Here is a 15,867-nt window from a genome sequence, read left to right as displayed (position 1 = left end):
TGTGGCCCATGATAAATGTACTTTACCTTGGCACACATATTTGATTTCTTGTTTAATGTAAGTCCTAGTTAGTAATCCCTTAAGGCTTCCATGAAGCCAAGTATTTCTACTAATTCCTTTAAAAATGGAAGTTAAGTAACAACTAGGGTGAGCAAACTGCAAACACCTATAACTTGTGATATAGACAGTAATTTATTAAGATAAAATTCAAAATAATTAGTTTTCTCAAAATGAATTAACCTTGTTTGCAATGCAACCCTCTTCTATATTCTTATGGGGATGATGGGCCTGCATGGTTTACATTGATTCATATGGTGAGCTTTAGCAGTCTTTATTGAGCTTTTAATTTAAATGAATTATATGAATTTAATGCAATTAGTCATATTTTTAATCTGTAGTTGATAATGACACAAGAAGTAATAATCTTTCAAGTTGTGTTGTAACTCTGATCTTCAGTTTCTCCCCTGTTGAAAACAAAACCACCATCCTCATCTTCCATCATTCAGAACCCTTCCATTCCTTGTTGAACCTTGTCCTCCATAGTGTTAGAATAAATTTCTTAACCTGTGATATTACAAACTACAAAAAAAAAAACACAGGTAATTAATAAAATGCGGAAATTACAGATCAAATTATACCTCCAGCCATTGCCACGAAGAGTTTCTTGTTTTGGTTCTTCCAAGCTCTCTCTTCCTCTCTCTAGATGGTGTATAAGACTGAATTCGAAGGGATGAGCTCAGGGACCAAATTCATGTGCTTATATAGGCCTTCTACCATCAAGAATGCATTTACTAGCCATTACCACTCATTATTGGCTGTTACAATTCATTAGTGGCCATTACCACCCATTAACAGCCATTCAATTTGGCTTCCAAAACTGACGAGCATTATAGATTTTCAAAATGCTAGGACCAAATTATTGCATTCTCCCACTTAGTCCAAACATTTTGACTTAATGCTCAATCTTCTTAAGAAATGAATATACGAATCATAGCGATAGTTCCTCTTATAACGAGTAATATCATCCATTTATTACAATATACTCAATTTCCCAAGCAATATACTCAAAGTGGTAATAAAACTTAATGAATAAACCCAATGTTTATTCTTGGTCCAAAACATAATTTTTCTCAAATAAATCAATGTGCACCCAAATATGAGAAAATATCATAATATAAAAGTTTCAATTTTAACATATAAGTATACAATCATAAAGTGGAACCAAGTCCCATTCTTTCTACATGATCCTTAAATTTAAACGGTGGCATGCCCTTAGTTAAAGGATCAACAATCATCAACTCAGTGCTTATATGCTCAATGACCACTTTCTTGTCTTTTACTCTTTCTCTAATGGCTAAGTACTTAATGTCGATGTGCTTACTTTGACTTCCACTTTTGTTATTCTTAGCCATAAAGACAGCTGTTGAGTTATCGCAAAAAATTCTTAAAGGCTTTGAAATAGTATCAATTATCTTCAGCCCAGAAATGAAACTTTTAAGCCACACACCATGTGATGTAGCCTCAAAACAAGAGACAAACTCAGCTTCCATGGTAGAAGTAGCAGTCAAAGACTGCTTAACACTCCTCCATGAAATAGCTCCACCAGCCATCATTAAAATGTACCCAGATGTTGATCTACGAGAGTCAACACAACCAGCAAAGTCTGAGTCTGAATAACTAATCACATCTAGATTGTCTATCTGTCTATACATAAACATGTAATCTTTGGTCCCTTGAAGGTACCTCAGCACTTTCTTAGCAGTTCTCCAGTGGTCAATACCTGGATTACTCTGATATCTTCCTAACATTCCAACTGCAAAGGCAATGTCAGGCCTTGTGCATACTTGAGCATACATGAGGCTTCCAACAACTGAAGCATAAGGAATGTTTTTCATTTGTTCCCTCTCAAAGTCATTCTTTGGACATTGGTTCAAATTAAACCTATCACCCTTCACAATGGGAGCAACACTTGGTGAACAATCTTTCATCCGAAATCTCTCTAGAATTTTGTTAATATAGGTTTCCTGTGATAGACCCAAAATACCTCGAGATCTATCTCTATGAATCTTAATGCCGATGACATAAGATGCATCACCCATATCCTTCATGTCAAAATTCTTAGAGAGAAATTGTTTCACCTCATGTAGCAAACCCCGATCGTTGGCTGCAAGTAAAATATCATCTACATATAAAACAAGAAAACATATTTTACTCCCACTGACCTTGTGGTATATGCATTGATCCATGGGGTTTTCATCAAAACCAAATGAAGAAATTATCCCATGAAACTTAAGGTACAACTGACGGGAAGCTTGTTTTAAATCATATATAGATTTATTAAGCTTGCAAACCAAATGCTCACCACTATCAGAGGAGAAACCTTCAGGTTGTTTCATATAAACCTCCTCCTCTAAATCACCATTAAGAAAAGCTGTTTTCATATCCATTTGTTGCAACTCAAGGTCAAAATAAACAACTAATGCCAAGATTATACGAAGAGAATCTTTCTTAGATACTGGAGAAAAAGTCTCTTTGTAATCTATTCCTTCCTTTTGAGTAAATCCCTTAGCAACAAGTCTTGCCTTGTATCTCTCAATGTTGCCAAATGAATCCCTTTTGGTCTTAAAGACCCATTTACATCCAATGGCCTTTGCCCCATTAGGCAACTCTACAAGGTTCCAAACTTTGTTACTCTACATGGAATTCATCTCATCCTTCATGGCATCATATCATAAATTTGACTCTTTACAACTCATGGCTTGATCAAAAGTTTCAAAATCATTTTCAGCTCCAATATTATAGTCAGATTCTTGCAAATATACAATATAATCACTAGGAATAGTTGACTTTCTTACTCTAGTAGACCTCCTTAATGTTGCATCAACATTTTCTTGGGGATCATGTTGTTCAACTGGTTGTTCATCATTTTCATGAATTTGATTATCAACTTGATCTACTGGATTATCAACAACAGTTTGTGGAATGCTAATCATGTGTTGTTCATCATCCCTTTGGACTTGAGGGGTATGAGTTACAACCAATCTTTCATTTGATGTGGAAGGTTGAGATTCTATATAATCAATTTCAGAACCTAAGTCCCTTAATTGATCACTCCCACTGATCAAATCATTTTCAATAAATTTGGCATTTCTTGATTCCACAATCCTAGTAATATGATGTGGACAATAAAACCTATAACCTTTAGACCTTTCGGCATATCCAATGAAATACCCACTAATGATCCTCGGGTAAAGTTTCTTCTCTTGTGGGTTATATATTCTCACCTCAAACGGACAACCCCAAACGCGCATATGTTTCAAACTCGGTTTCCAGCCTTTAAACAACTCAAAAGGTGTTTTTGGGACAGCCTTGGTTGGAACACGATTTAATATATACACTGCCGTCTTTAGTGCTTCAGCCCACAAGGATTTAGGAAGATTGGAGTTGCTAAGCATACTCCACACCATGTCTAATAATGTCTGGTTCCTTCTTTCTGCCACACCATTCTGATTTAGAGAACCAGGCATAGTGTATTGGGCAACAATCCCATGTTCTTGAAGAAACTTTGCAAAGGGACCAGGTGCTTGTCCATTCTCAGTATATCTGCCATAGTATTCTCCACCTCTATCCGATCTCACTATTTTTATTTGCTTGCCACATTGGTTCTCAACTTCAGCCTTAAAGACTTTGAAGGCATTCAATGCTTCGTATTTGTTATGAAGCAAATAAACATTCATATATCGTGAATAATCATCTATAAAGGTGATAAAATATTTCTGACCACGTGCATCCATATTCATGTGGAAGGGTGTTCAAAATGAAATGCACTAGAAAGGACTCAGACATATCAACCTCTAGTTTCTTAAGTTGAGCTGAAATATCTCGCATTTTCATGATGTACTCACGCACACCTTTCACACTGGTGAGCCGAAGAGAAGAAAACTTCATGATCAAGGTGCTTGCTAAAGTCTTATCTGAAGTGATGAACTGATCATCAATGGCCTTAAGCAAGTCTCGGACCTTTTCATGCTGGTCAACAGAACCACGTATCCCAGCCGAGATTTTGGTCTTAATGAACATCACGCTGAGCCGGTTGGATCGCTCCCACCACTCATATAGCGCAACGTCAGCTGGGCTACTTTCATCAGTGATTGCAGGTGGTTCGTCTTTCCTTATAGCATAGTCTATGTCCATCCACCCCAATTGTAGAAGAATTCTCTCCTTCCATATCTTATAGTTATCTCTTTTGAGTTCAGGAATATCACGTTGAATATCAGAGAAACTAATAGTTTGAGAAGCTGCAAAATTCAAAGGCTTATGTCAAAATTTGAGGCATACTAATCTTAATTGTATCTTTAACCAATGTAAACATACCATAAAATTGAATCTTGTGACATAAAAATTGCCTGTGGGCTAAATTTTTAATTCAATAAGAAACAATTAAACCTTATGATAGAATAATCAAATTACTTGCTCAATATTCATGCTTTTCGGGTACAACATGAAAATAATTTAATTTCTATCGTAAATATTTACTTTATGATAAAATCGACAAATTATACATACATCATGATGCCTGTGGGTAAATCATGAAAAATAATACGTCATTTTATCTCATTTAATTATACAGATATAATAAAAATTCCTGTGAGATAAAATTCATTATATAAGTATAATTAATTACAATATTATGTCTAATTCCTTATATGATCTTTAACCAACTTAATATATAATTTTAATCAAATATAGATGTTGTGGCTAATCCATAATTAATCAAAATTATAAAGATCACTTAGACATAAAACTTTATTATATGAGAATGAATGGTATTTTGCATTTCAAAATCAAGATACAATATAATTATGAATAAGATTCTCATATAATTTTATAATTGAAACATAATATTATGCATTTGATTTCATATATATATGCATAGAATAAAATTTTCCAGAATATATTCATGCATAAATTAAATCAAAATTCCAAAAACTGTAAAGCAGAATGAGTATATAACATATTAAAAACAATTGCATATTAGAAAAGCTTTACTGGTTTAGTGGTCTGCTCGTACTACTGCATTCTAGGAGTCAAGGGTTTGACACCCAATTAGCTCAAAACGTAGGATTTTTTTTTTTTACAAACACTATTCATCATCTTCAACCTTTAGCGGATCAAACCCGACCCATACGCAGACCCGATCGTTTTTCATTCATTTGGACACCATTTTTCACAATTCAAAAGCCAAAATTAAGGAAATCAAATGAAATACAGATTTTTAATCTTATTTTAAAGAAACAAGGCCCTTCATACCATAAACGAAATCAAATCGGAAAAATACCGAAAACCGAAAATGGACAAGGCAGAGGCAATTGTGGCTCTGATACCAAATGTTAGAATAAATTTCTTAACCTGTGATATTACATACTACAAAAAAAAAAAACACAGGTTAATAATAAAATGCGGAAATTACAGATCAAATCATACCTCCAGCCATTGCCACGAAGAGTTTCTTGTTTTGGTTCTTCCAAACTCTCTCTTCCTCTCTCTAGATTGTGTATAAGACTGAATTCGAAGGGATGAGCTCAAGGACCAAATTCATGTGCTTATATAGGCATTCTACCATCAAGAATGCATTTACTAGCCATTACCACTCATTATTGGCTGTTACAATTCATTAGTGGCCATTACCACTCATTAACAGCCATTCAATTTGGCTTCCAAAACTGACGAGCGTTACAGATTTTCAAAATGCTAGGACCAAATTATTACACATAGTGCAAGATACTAACTCTCATTGTATGAAACACTCTAAATCTCACAAAGAAGAAGCCATAGAATAATAAATCACACTCTCAATGAAAGGAGAGAAAACTCACACTCTCAACGAAAGGAGACAAACTAATTTACATATTCTTTTCTTTGGGTATAAAATTAAGTGGGAAGTTCTTAGTCTTAATCTATTATATGGAACCAAATAAATCTTTCTTTTACAGGGATAACAATATGTCTGGTTCTTAGTCTTAATCTATTATAACCCTGGTGACGGTGGGGTGGCCATGATTAAAACCAGTATTTGTACAGATAGTGGACCCATTACACACACGCTTTTCACAACTTAAATATATTCAAAAAAGGGTTTCTAATTAAAACTCAGTATATGTAGGATTTAAATTAAACAAACACAATGTCAACAAATTCATAAGCATGTTGCAAACACCAGACACGTATAAATGAAAGCTATAACAAATGAGGGAGTGTGAACAACAAACAAATTTAATTTAGGAGAAAAACGACATTGGTACTTACTGCATGACGGAGGTAACTGGAAAAAATGGAGGCTAGGGGATGCACTAGCTCTGACGTGGGACGAGAGTCACACAAAGCATTATAGACTGAAGTAGAAGGAAGGGCACGATGGACCTTGCGGCAGACTTTGGAGCTCATGACAGAATCAAGGGCGTGCGACACAGTAGTAAATTAAAGTAAGGCACGAATAATCTATTAATTCATAGTGAAAAGTGAAAATGAATAAAATAATTAAAAATGTTATGACTTCGATCAAAGAAGGTTTTTAAAAACCGTACTAGTTAGGTCAACTAACAAAGACAATTTTTATAAAATCGCCTTCGTAACGTTCACATCAAAGGTAGTTTTATAGAAACCGTCGTTAACAGCTTAAAATAGTTGACATTAATTTCAAAAATGTCACCGCATCATTTATTACATTGGTTTTTGATAACCAACATAGATACAATGACATGGAAAGACACTTTTGTAGTAGTGAGTAGTGGCTACTAGGTACCAAAATACTAACTAATTGCTACCCCTGAGATATATATGAGAGACAGTGCTTCACCTGAAGAGTAGACTGTTTTTAGATATAACCTAAAGTGTAGACTTCAATCAAAACCTAGCATAACATTTGTATAATTAACCTCCTTTTTAGCTAGCTACCAGCCAATTCCATGATCTAAGTTTGTTGAGATGTAGGACAACTCTCATATCAAATGTGTTCCCTTGGAAAGAGACCATGGTTGTCAAAACTCTAGAGTTAACTCTTTATTAAAATTTTACGATTTTACGATTCTCGGCAGGCAAAATGAGTTTTTTTTTTAAAAAAGGCAAAACATTTCATTCAAACAAAGCATTAGCATTGCCACAAGAAGTGACCAAGCCAATCCAAAAGTTACATATCATGGTGCTGTCATGCATTAACAACACCCCCAACCCAAAACTATAAAGCCTATATATATACTTTCAATGAATAACATTACTATATGTACCCCACCAAAACATAAAACTTCAAAAAGACCAATTAGAATCTGATACCTTTATAGCACAACGTTGCAAACTCTTTTTTTTTTTTTTGGTTAAACTCTGCAGGTTTCCCTCTTGCAAAAACACAATGTTGAATGTAATGTTCAAAACAATTAAGCTTGATGCGTTACCAGAGAAACCCATTCAGGAGTATATGTGAGGCCGTAAGTGATTCAGTGTGTTGGACTGCATGCAATTTGAAACTTGGCAAACTGACAATCACACTTTCCAATGTGAGACCATAAGTGATTCGGTGTGTTTGACTGCATGCAATTTATATTAATACTCTGCAGCAATGCATCCCCGGATTTGTTTTTATATTTTTTACATGAAGAGAATCATACAATTTTTTTATTATTAAATAGATCAATTTTTTTACACATGAATTCAACATGACCTTATTTCATTGGTTCATTGTATCAACCTTTTAGGTTAACTATGTTATCATTTAAAAATAAATGTTATGAGAAATTAAATAAATAATTTGATAAGATTTACATATATTTAAGGTTCTAATTTGAAACATGCGAGGAGTAAAATTGAATTTAGGTCTAATAAATTTTGTTTTTAATCCCGACTTTTTAGTCTTGAAAAATATAATATTCATGTTTTTAGTCTCTATGAAAAAAGTGATACAAGCATATTACAGGGATCCAAAATATGCATATACATATATATATATATATATATATATATATATATATATATATATATATATATAAGCTTTCCTGAGATTAAAAACAAAATCTATTATACTTGCAACGATATAAAACATATTTAAACAATATTGAAAAATTATTTTACATTTTTATAACTAGAAAGTTAAAATAAATAAAATATAACACTTTTAAAGGTTGCAAAAAAAAGTTATTTAAAAATTTACTTTAGTCCATTTCTTATATTGAGTTAGCCTTGAAGCACAAATTTACATGTATGAATCATAGCAAAATATAAGGTTGGTTAGGAAGAGGGAGATTAAAGGTGAGAGAATTGAGGGAGGAAGAGATGACGAGTTCAAATTCTTTTTATTAACATTTTTAATAAAACTAATAAACTATTATTTGACGAAAAAAGTACATGTATGAATCTTAAAATTTTTTAAGTATATGATAATTCCTTTCAATTTCTTAAATTAAATTGACAATATTACATAATGATATTATTACAATTAGCATATAAATTTTAGTAAAATGAATTGAATTTTTATATATTGTCAATTTAAAGTATTTTGCATTTCATCATTAATCAAAAACTTGATTTTGTATGACTTTGAAAATAATTATTAAAATAATCAACTAATTTATGATACATGACGATTATAACTAGATGATAGTGTAAAAAACATGGACACATACATTTTAAATAATTTTAAAATACCCCCCAAGACCATTAATTTGTAAATAATTGATTAATTCATATATGTTGAAAATATTTTTTTTCAATTTGAAGACAATTATAATTATAAAATATTTATATATACAGTTAATTTTTTTATAAGAAATATAGGAAATATATATATATATATATATATATATATATATATATATATAACTATGTCCCTTTTTATTAGTCTTTTTTCATGTTGTCTCTTACATCAATTTTTTTTTTTGCCAACATATCGTTCATTACTTCAAAATAATGTTATAAATTAATGGGATGAATTCATTCTCTCTTACAAGAATTGGAAAACATATTAAATATTAATTGCATAGAAAGTAATAAGTATCTCAATAACTTTAACAGTAATTTTAGAAAAATACTACAAATTATTAACAAATTTAAGATTACTAACTAAATTCATCAACTTTTTTAAAGAGTGTGAATTAGTTAAAAAAATCTTATAGTTAGGGATGAAGATAGTGTCATCTTTTTCAGGTTTATTCTCGACAAGTTCTAGGTTGTATCAACCTCACATGTGATGTAGGACACACCATTTTTGTTCATGATTGTATTCATCTAATCTCACCATTATTATCCTACAACTTTCACATAAAATTTCTTCTCCTTCCCCAGGTTTGTTCCACCAATCGTTGTCAAAACAATTTTTGTTGGCGGCGAGACCATCACCACTCACCCCTTGCCACTCCCATCCTATCACCACTCACCTCCACAAGATGCTACTGAAGATGATTTCCAATTAATAATAATGTTTTTTTATAAAACATGAGAACACCTTAACCGAATACTATAAGATGTCCTCATGTTTCATAGAGAGAAGGGTCACCACCAGAAAATTGCATGTGGTGACAAATTATGGAGCAAATATGGGGCGGGAAAGAAAAGAAGAAGAAGAAAAATACAAAAATAAAACACCATTGTTAGAAATCACCTTTGACAGGGACTCACAATGACTTGTGGTGATAGGTCATCCCAAGAGGGGAATGACGATGGTGGGTGGGGACAAGGTGGTCGCCAAAAATCACTTCTGGTGGCGGCGGGTGAAATAAATATGGGGAGGGAGGAGGAATCTAGTATTGAAGATGTAGGATAAGAAAGGTGAGATTAGATGAATCTAATGGTGAATAAAAATTATATACCATACACCACATGTAAGGATGGTGTATCTTAAAACTGTCTTTATTCCAAACCAATTTTCATGTCAAGCTCATATCTAAACGTTCATTTCGATATTCTTTAACACAAAGAGTGGTAAAAGAATTATATGCTAACAAAAAATGTGATATTAATATAGTCTTAGTTTGGACAATAGGAATGGGCGAATATTTTATGATCGGTCTTACCTTTTTTAGGTTGAGGCAACTTGTTTGTGTGTAAAATGATATTGTTCTATTACTAGAGTGCAGCCTTTATGTGGAATTCAACACTCCAAATTGCACAGCATTGGACTACCATATATGTTCATAACAAGGGGGTTTATTTTATGTGAGTAATGGAATTAAATAATTATTTTTCTTAACATTCATGTTGAACACATAAGTTACATAAATTTAAAACAAAATGGTGTAACTTTTTTTTAATTCATCATATGATTTTAGAAACTTTTAATTTTGATTATCAATGTATTGTTTTATGGCTTAAATTTACTCATTTCACACGCATAAAAATAACTCTCTTTCTCTTACACATGTGTGTGCACACACATACAAATAGATAAATTTCATAATAGGATTGTGTTTGATTTAGTTTTTATTTTTTAAAAAAAATTGTTTTGATGGACCGGTTTTTAAACTTAGTTTGGTTTGTATTTTTTTTCAATTGGTTTTCAAAGTGTTGAACATTTTTTTTATTATTGAAAAATCGATTTATAACCATCTTAGACCAATTTTCTCACACTTACACATATAGATAGATGAAATAGTAGAGTTGTGCATTTTTTTATTATAACTGTTCAGTTTGGTTTGATTTAAAAAAAATTGAACCATACACAATCCTACTATTTGATATTACAATTTAACATGAATAAATGAATAATATTTTAAATATTTATTATTCAGAAATTTATATTTTAATATTTTTCTCTTAAAAGATGAATAAATTTAAAACGAGTCAGGTGATCTCAGTCCTTTATTTGAGTATGGTATAAATTTAATTTAAGACTTAAATAATATTTTATTTGTTTTGATACAGAACTATTTATGTTTGTCTTTTTAATTAATTTTCTGTTTCGGTGTAAAAAAATATTTTGGTTTCAGTTTGGTTCTTATTCTTGTTAATTGATGATAATGTGATTAAGGATTGGAAATTTTTTTTAATATTTCTTAAATAATAAAATTAAAATAAATTATTCCAATATAAAAAAGAGTTATATCCAAAGTTTATAATTTTGCAAGAATTGAAACAGTAATATTAGGAACTAAACTCAAGAAAAAAATTATAATTTTTTTCTGTAGCAAAAACAAAAACAAGAAAACAATCTTAAAATAAAAACTAAAATGAAAACAACTCTATATTAATAAAAAAAGTTATATATTTAAGCCTTGGAAATGAAATAGTATTTTAGGGAAATGAAATTTCATTATTCCAATATATTTCGTACTCCGACCAAATTAGATGCGTCTAGAAAGGGACAAAGAGTGAGAAACACAATATCAGTCTAAAAGGACTAGCCGAGCGAGCAACCTTAGAAAGAAAATGTTCAAACATAGCTTTGGTCTTCTTCATTGGTCAAGACTCAAAAGCCACGCATTTTTTGCTTCTGCTACCCAACCATCTCACTCTATAAATACCTCCATTTTGCACCTTGCTTTTGCATATCCAACACATAGAATTTGAGCTATTAGCACTTATTAACAGCTTAAATTCTGAAACCTTAAAAGAGATAACAACCAAAAACTGTGATAAAGAGATCATGGAGTTCTCATCAGCAGTTGCCTTCATCTTTTCTATTTTACCTCTTCTTTTGCTCTTGAAACTAACGTTTTCTTGGTGGGTTTCACCAATCCTGAACCATCTTAAGCTTAAAAGATGTGGGTTTGGAGGGCCACTCCCAAGTTTTCCTCTTGGAAACATTCAAGAGATGAAAAAGAAGAATAGCCTGAGTTCTTCATTAGGGTCCTCTAATCTCACCCATGATATACACTCCACTGTCTTCCCCTATTTTTCTCGCTGGCAAAACTCTCACGGTATGTTTATGCTTATTTTCCATAACATACATAACGTAAATTAATTTCTAGTATGTAAAAGAAAAAAAGAATTATTTGCTTTAAAAATGTCCCACCTTAACTAAGAATACCTACAAGACTTGGAGCAATTCTTGCCTAAAGTTTAATGTTGAGTTAGGACTATAATAAGTTTATTTATATATGTGCGCGCACACATGCACGTACTTTGTATGTATACATGTGAGTATGTATGACTTATTTTTCTTTTTCTTTATTTTTTCCCCTACAGGGAAGGTGTTTATCTATTGGCTTGGTACAGAACCGTTTTTGTACATTGCAGATCCAGAATTCTTGAAAAAAATGTCCACTGAGGTCTTGGCCAAGAGATGGGGAAAACCTAGAGTGTTTAGACACGATAGAGATCCTATGTTTGGAAATGGTTTGGTTATGGTTGAAGGCAATGAATGGGTTAGTCACCGACATGTTATAGCACCAGCATTTTCTCCTCTTAATTTGAAGGTTCACCTCTCTCTCGCTCTCTCTATCTATCTATCTATCTATCTCTCTCTCTCTCTCTCTCTCTCTCTCTCTATATATATATATATATATATATATATATATATATATATATATATATATATATGTATACTACTAACCTAGAGAACATAATTAATCATGCTAATTAAGTCCTAGTTTCAACTTGCAATCGTTGCATGACTTCAATTTTCAACAATCAATTTAGACCATTGTGGCATCCTACGAAAATTGTCGACACGGCATCATGGTGAGGTTTGAAATGTTTGTATACAATTTTAAATATTTGTCCTTGATACGATCTTCATGTTTTACATTCTAAATATAGAAATACTACCTAATTCGTTGTTTAACTTGAAGACCCCTTTGCCACAAAAAAGTTAAATAATAAAAGCCACTTAAGTAACAGCACATTGTAGGAACCTACTACGACTAGCCCACACCAAACAAATTCCATTTGAGAGTTCATCACAAAATTTCCTTCTTTCATTCAATTAAAAATTCAAAGGACAAATTTGTTTTGTGATGTTATCATGAGTGTCACCAATTGACAAGAAAAAATATTAAAATTATGTTTTTATTCTTCTAACACTTACGTATGATTTTATTGTGTAACATGATATAGGCAATGGCAAGCATGATGACAGAGTCTACAAATCAAATGATAGATAGGTGGATTGCACAAATCAACTCCGGCAACCCCAAAATCGATGTCGAAAGAGAGGTTGTAGAAACGGCCGGAGAAATCATTGCAAAAACAAGCTTTGGCATGAAGGGAAAAAATGCAAAGGAAGTGTCTGAAAAACTACGTGCCCTACAAATGACACTTTTTAAGACAACAAGATATGTAGGTGTTCCATTTGGCAAGTGTTTCAACGTCAAGAAAACCCTAGAGGCCAAGAAGCTTGGGAAAGAGATTGACAAGCTATTGTTATCCGTCATAACATCTCGTATGAAATCAATCAAAAGGCAAACTCAAGAAGACTTGTTGGGATTGTTGTTGCAAGGAAACAATAATCATCAAGATGATGGCAAGTTAGGGAAGACATTCACCACTAGAGACTTGTTGGATGAGTGCAAGACTTTCTTCTTTGCTGGCCATGAAACAACGGCATTGGCTATCTCATGGACGTTGTTTCTTCTAGCTATGCATGAAGATTGGCAAATCCAGTTAAGAGATGAGATAAGAGAAGTGGTCGGTGATAAAGAACTTGATATCAACACGCTTGCGGGGCTTAGAAAGGTAACACAAACTTAATCTCATTTAATCATATGCATATAGATCATAATTAAACGCGTTATGTTCATAATTAATGGGAGGGAAGTATATATGCGTTTGTTAATTTGGTTAAATTTGTTTTGCATTTTAAAATATCATATCTTGGCAAAATTTCTATCACATCTATATGATCTTTGACCACCAAAATTATACTATACTATGCCACTGGTTTATAAGTTTATTTAGACTGCGATAAATTATATGTCCTTAAGTTAGCTGACCTATGCATGCAGAGAATGAGAAGGGTCTGATTGACTTAATATGGATTCTCACCTTGACTATGTACCGTTATTGACCACATATATATATTTGAGACATGTAATTACCAGAATTCATACAACTGTTTGTACGACTATATTTTAAATATTAACGGCAAGGCTGAGATCGTCAAATTCAAAATCATGTATTAGAGGTTAATTATTATATTAAATATGAAAATAAATTCAAACACAAGCAAAAGAAAAATAAAATGATATGTTATTTCAAAATTGCTCAACAAAAATTACAATAAATTAATAGCTATAGAATTTGAATTTGTGTTTTACCATTTACATTGGGTACGTGTTTTGGTCATTAGTTTAACCACATTAACTACTTGGTCAATGTTCATATCTAAGATTCTGAGGTAGGGTATATCGGTCGCTCAAGATAAACAATAATTCAAATATATCATTAAAAAAATTGGTGGCCCACAATACAAATTAAATATTTGAAGTTTGTGTAAAATCCGTGTTCTGTTGTGCATGCCATGCTTCGACACTAAACCCGCACCAATTTATAGCTGTACGAATGAGTATGTAGCATGCAACAAAATATCACATTACACATGGCATGCACTTGGTCAATGATTTGACTTTGAATCTTCTTTATTTCCTTTTATTCCTTTAATTTGCATTATTATAGCGCGAAGAGCAACCAAAGCTCCCATTAAATTTTGATAGCCGACTAAATATAAACACGAGAAAAAGTACAAAAGAGAAGCATGAGACTATAATTAAATAGTAAAATCAAGGAAAATTTTTAATATTGCAAAATATATTAATTACTTCTAAATATAATAAAAATTAACGTGAGCTCGTGTGCCATGCAGATGAAGTGGGTGATGAATGAAGTTCTAAGACTCTACCCAACGGCACCAAATGTTCAAAGGCAAGCAAGAGAAGACATTCAAGTTGATAACTTAACAGTGCCTAATGGGACCAACATGTGGATCGATGTTGTGGCCATGCATCATGACCCGGCATTGTGGGGAAAAGATGTCAACGAGTTTAGACCAGAGAGGTTCATGAATGATGTCAATGGTGGATGTAACCACAAAATGGGGTACTTGCCTTTTGGTTTTGGAGGGAGAATGTGTGTTGGTAGGAACTTGAGCTTTATGGAGTATAAGATAGTTCTAACCCTACTCCTCTCTAGGTTTAGTTTCAAAGTTTCACCAGGTTATAACCATGCACCCTCTATCATGCTATCCCTTAGGCCCACTTATGGACTTCTTCTCATAGTTCAACCCCTTTAGTTGTATAAGTCTTTTGCATTTTTTTTAAGTATGTATTTACGGAGTAAGTTCTCAAGAACCGCGTATGTGTGTATGAAATAACATCTGTTAAAATAAAGCATCTTAAAAAAATTTAGTATTTCAAAGAATTAGGAGATACTGGATTCACCTAATAATCATATATACAAGTATTTTTGTATAATCTAGTCTTGCTTGTTCTAGGATTATTCATGTACGATTCTAATGTAATAAAACTGCCTATGGTCTTTTGGATCGACTTTCTTAATTTCACACATGGGTTGTCTCATATATAATAAAAATCTTGCTACTTTCTAATATAAGATTTTGAATTTGACAATCTGCATATCCAAAATAAGTAAGCTAGCTAGCGATGAGTGGAACTTGAAGCCATTTCTCAAGATCTAACTTCGGTGTCTTTGTCACATTTTTCAAGATCTAACTTCAAAAGATGTAAAACATTCAGTGCGAATATAGCAAATGGAACTGTGTAATTCACCTATTGTTAGTCTTAATTCACATGATGGATAATTTTGGCTAACCATAAGTGTAATATTGACAATGTTGCGCTATCTTCGACACCATATATCAAAATGGCTATTGCCGTTAGAGGCACAGCCTAGAGTTAGATCTATTCATTTTCAATGTCTTTATTATTACGA

General features: G+C 32.3%; 1 protein-coding gene across 1 annotated transcript; it reads left to right on the top strand.

Moving 5' to 3' along the window:
* Positions 1–11,585: 11,585 nt before the first annotated feature.
* On the top strand, positions 11,586–15,363 carry LOC114425614 (cytokinin hydroxylase-like). Its single transcript, XM_028392553.1, has 4 exons — positions 11,586–11,900; positions 12,169–12,398; positions 13,039–13,656; positions 14,783–15,363. The coding sequence occupies exons 1-4, from the start codon at positions 11,627–11,629 to the stop codon at positions 15,206–15,208; spliced, it is 1,548 nt and encodes a 515-aa protein (XP_028248354.1). The 5' UTR covers positions 11,586–11,626; the 3' UTR covers positions 15,209–15,363.
* The last annotated feature ends 504 nt before the right edge of the window (positions 15,364–15,867 follow it).

This window comes from Glycine soja, chromosome 9, assembly GCF_004193775.1.
Source record: "Glycine soja cultivar W05 chromosome 9, ASM419377v2, whole genome shotgun sequence".
Lineage (NCBI taxonomy): Eukaryota > Viridiplantae > Streptophyta > Magnoliopsida > Fabales > Fabaceae > Glycine > Glycine soja.
The sequence above is the reverse complement of the archived record's forward strand: the minus strand, read 5'-3'. Positions and strand labels throughout refer to the sequence as shown.

Excerpts from the sequence above, each read along its gene's own strand:
- LOC114425614 (XM_028392553.1), top strand. The coding sequence starts at position 11,627 with ATGGAGTTCTCATCAGCAGTTGCCTTCATCTTTTCTATTTTACCTCTT. Across the intron at positions 11,901-12,168 it reads TCGCTGGCAAAACTCTCACG|GGAAGGTGTTTATCTATTGG; the intron begins GTATGTTTATGC and ends TTTCCCCTACAG. Across the intron at positions 12,399-13,038 it reads TTTCTCCTCTTAATTTGAAG|GCAATGGCAAGCATGATGAC; the intron begins GTTCACCTCTCT and ends AACATGATATAG.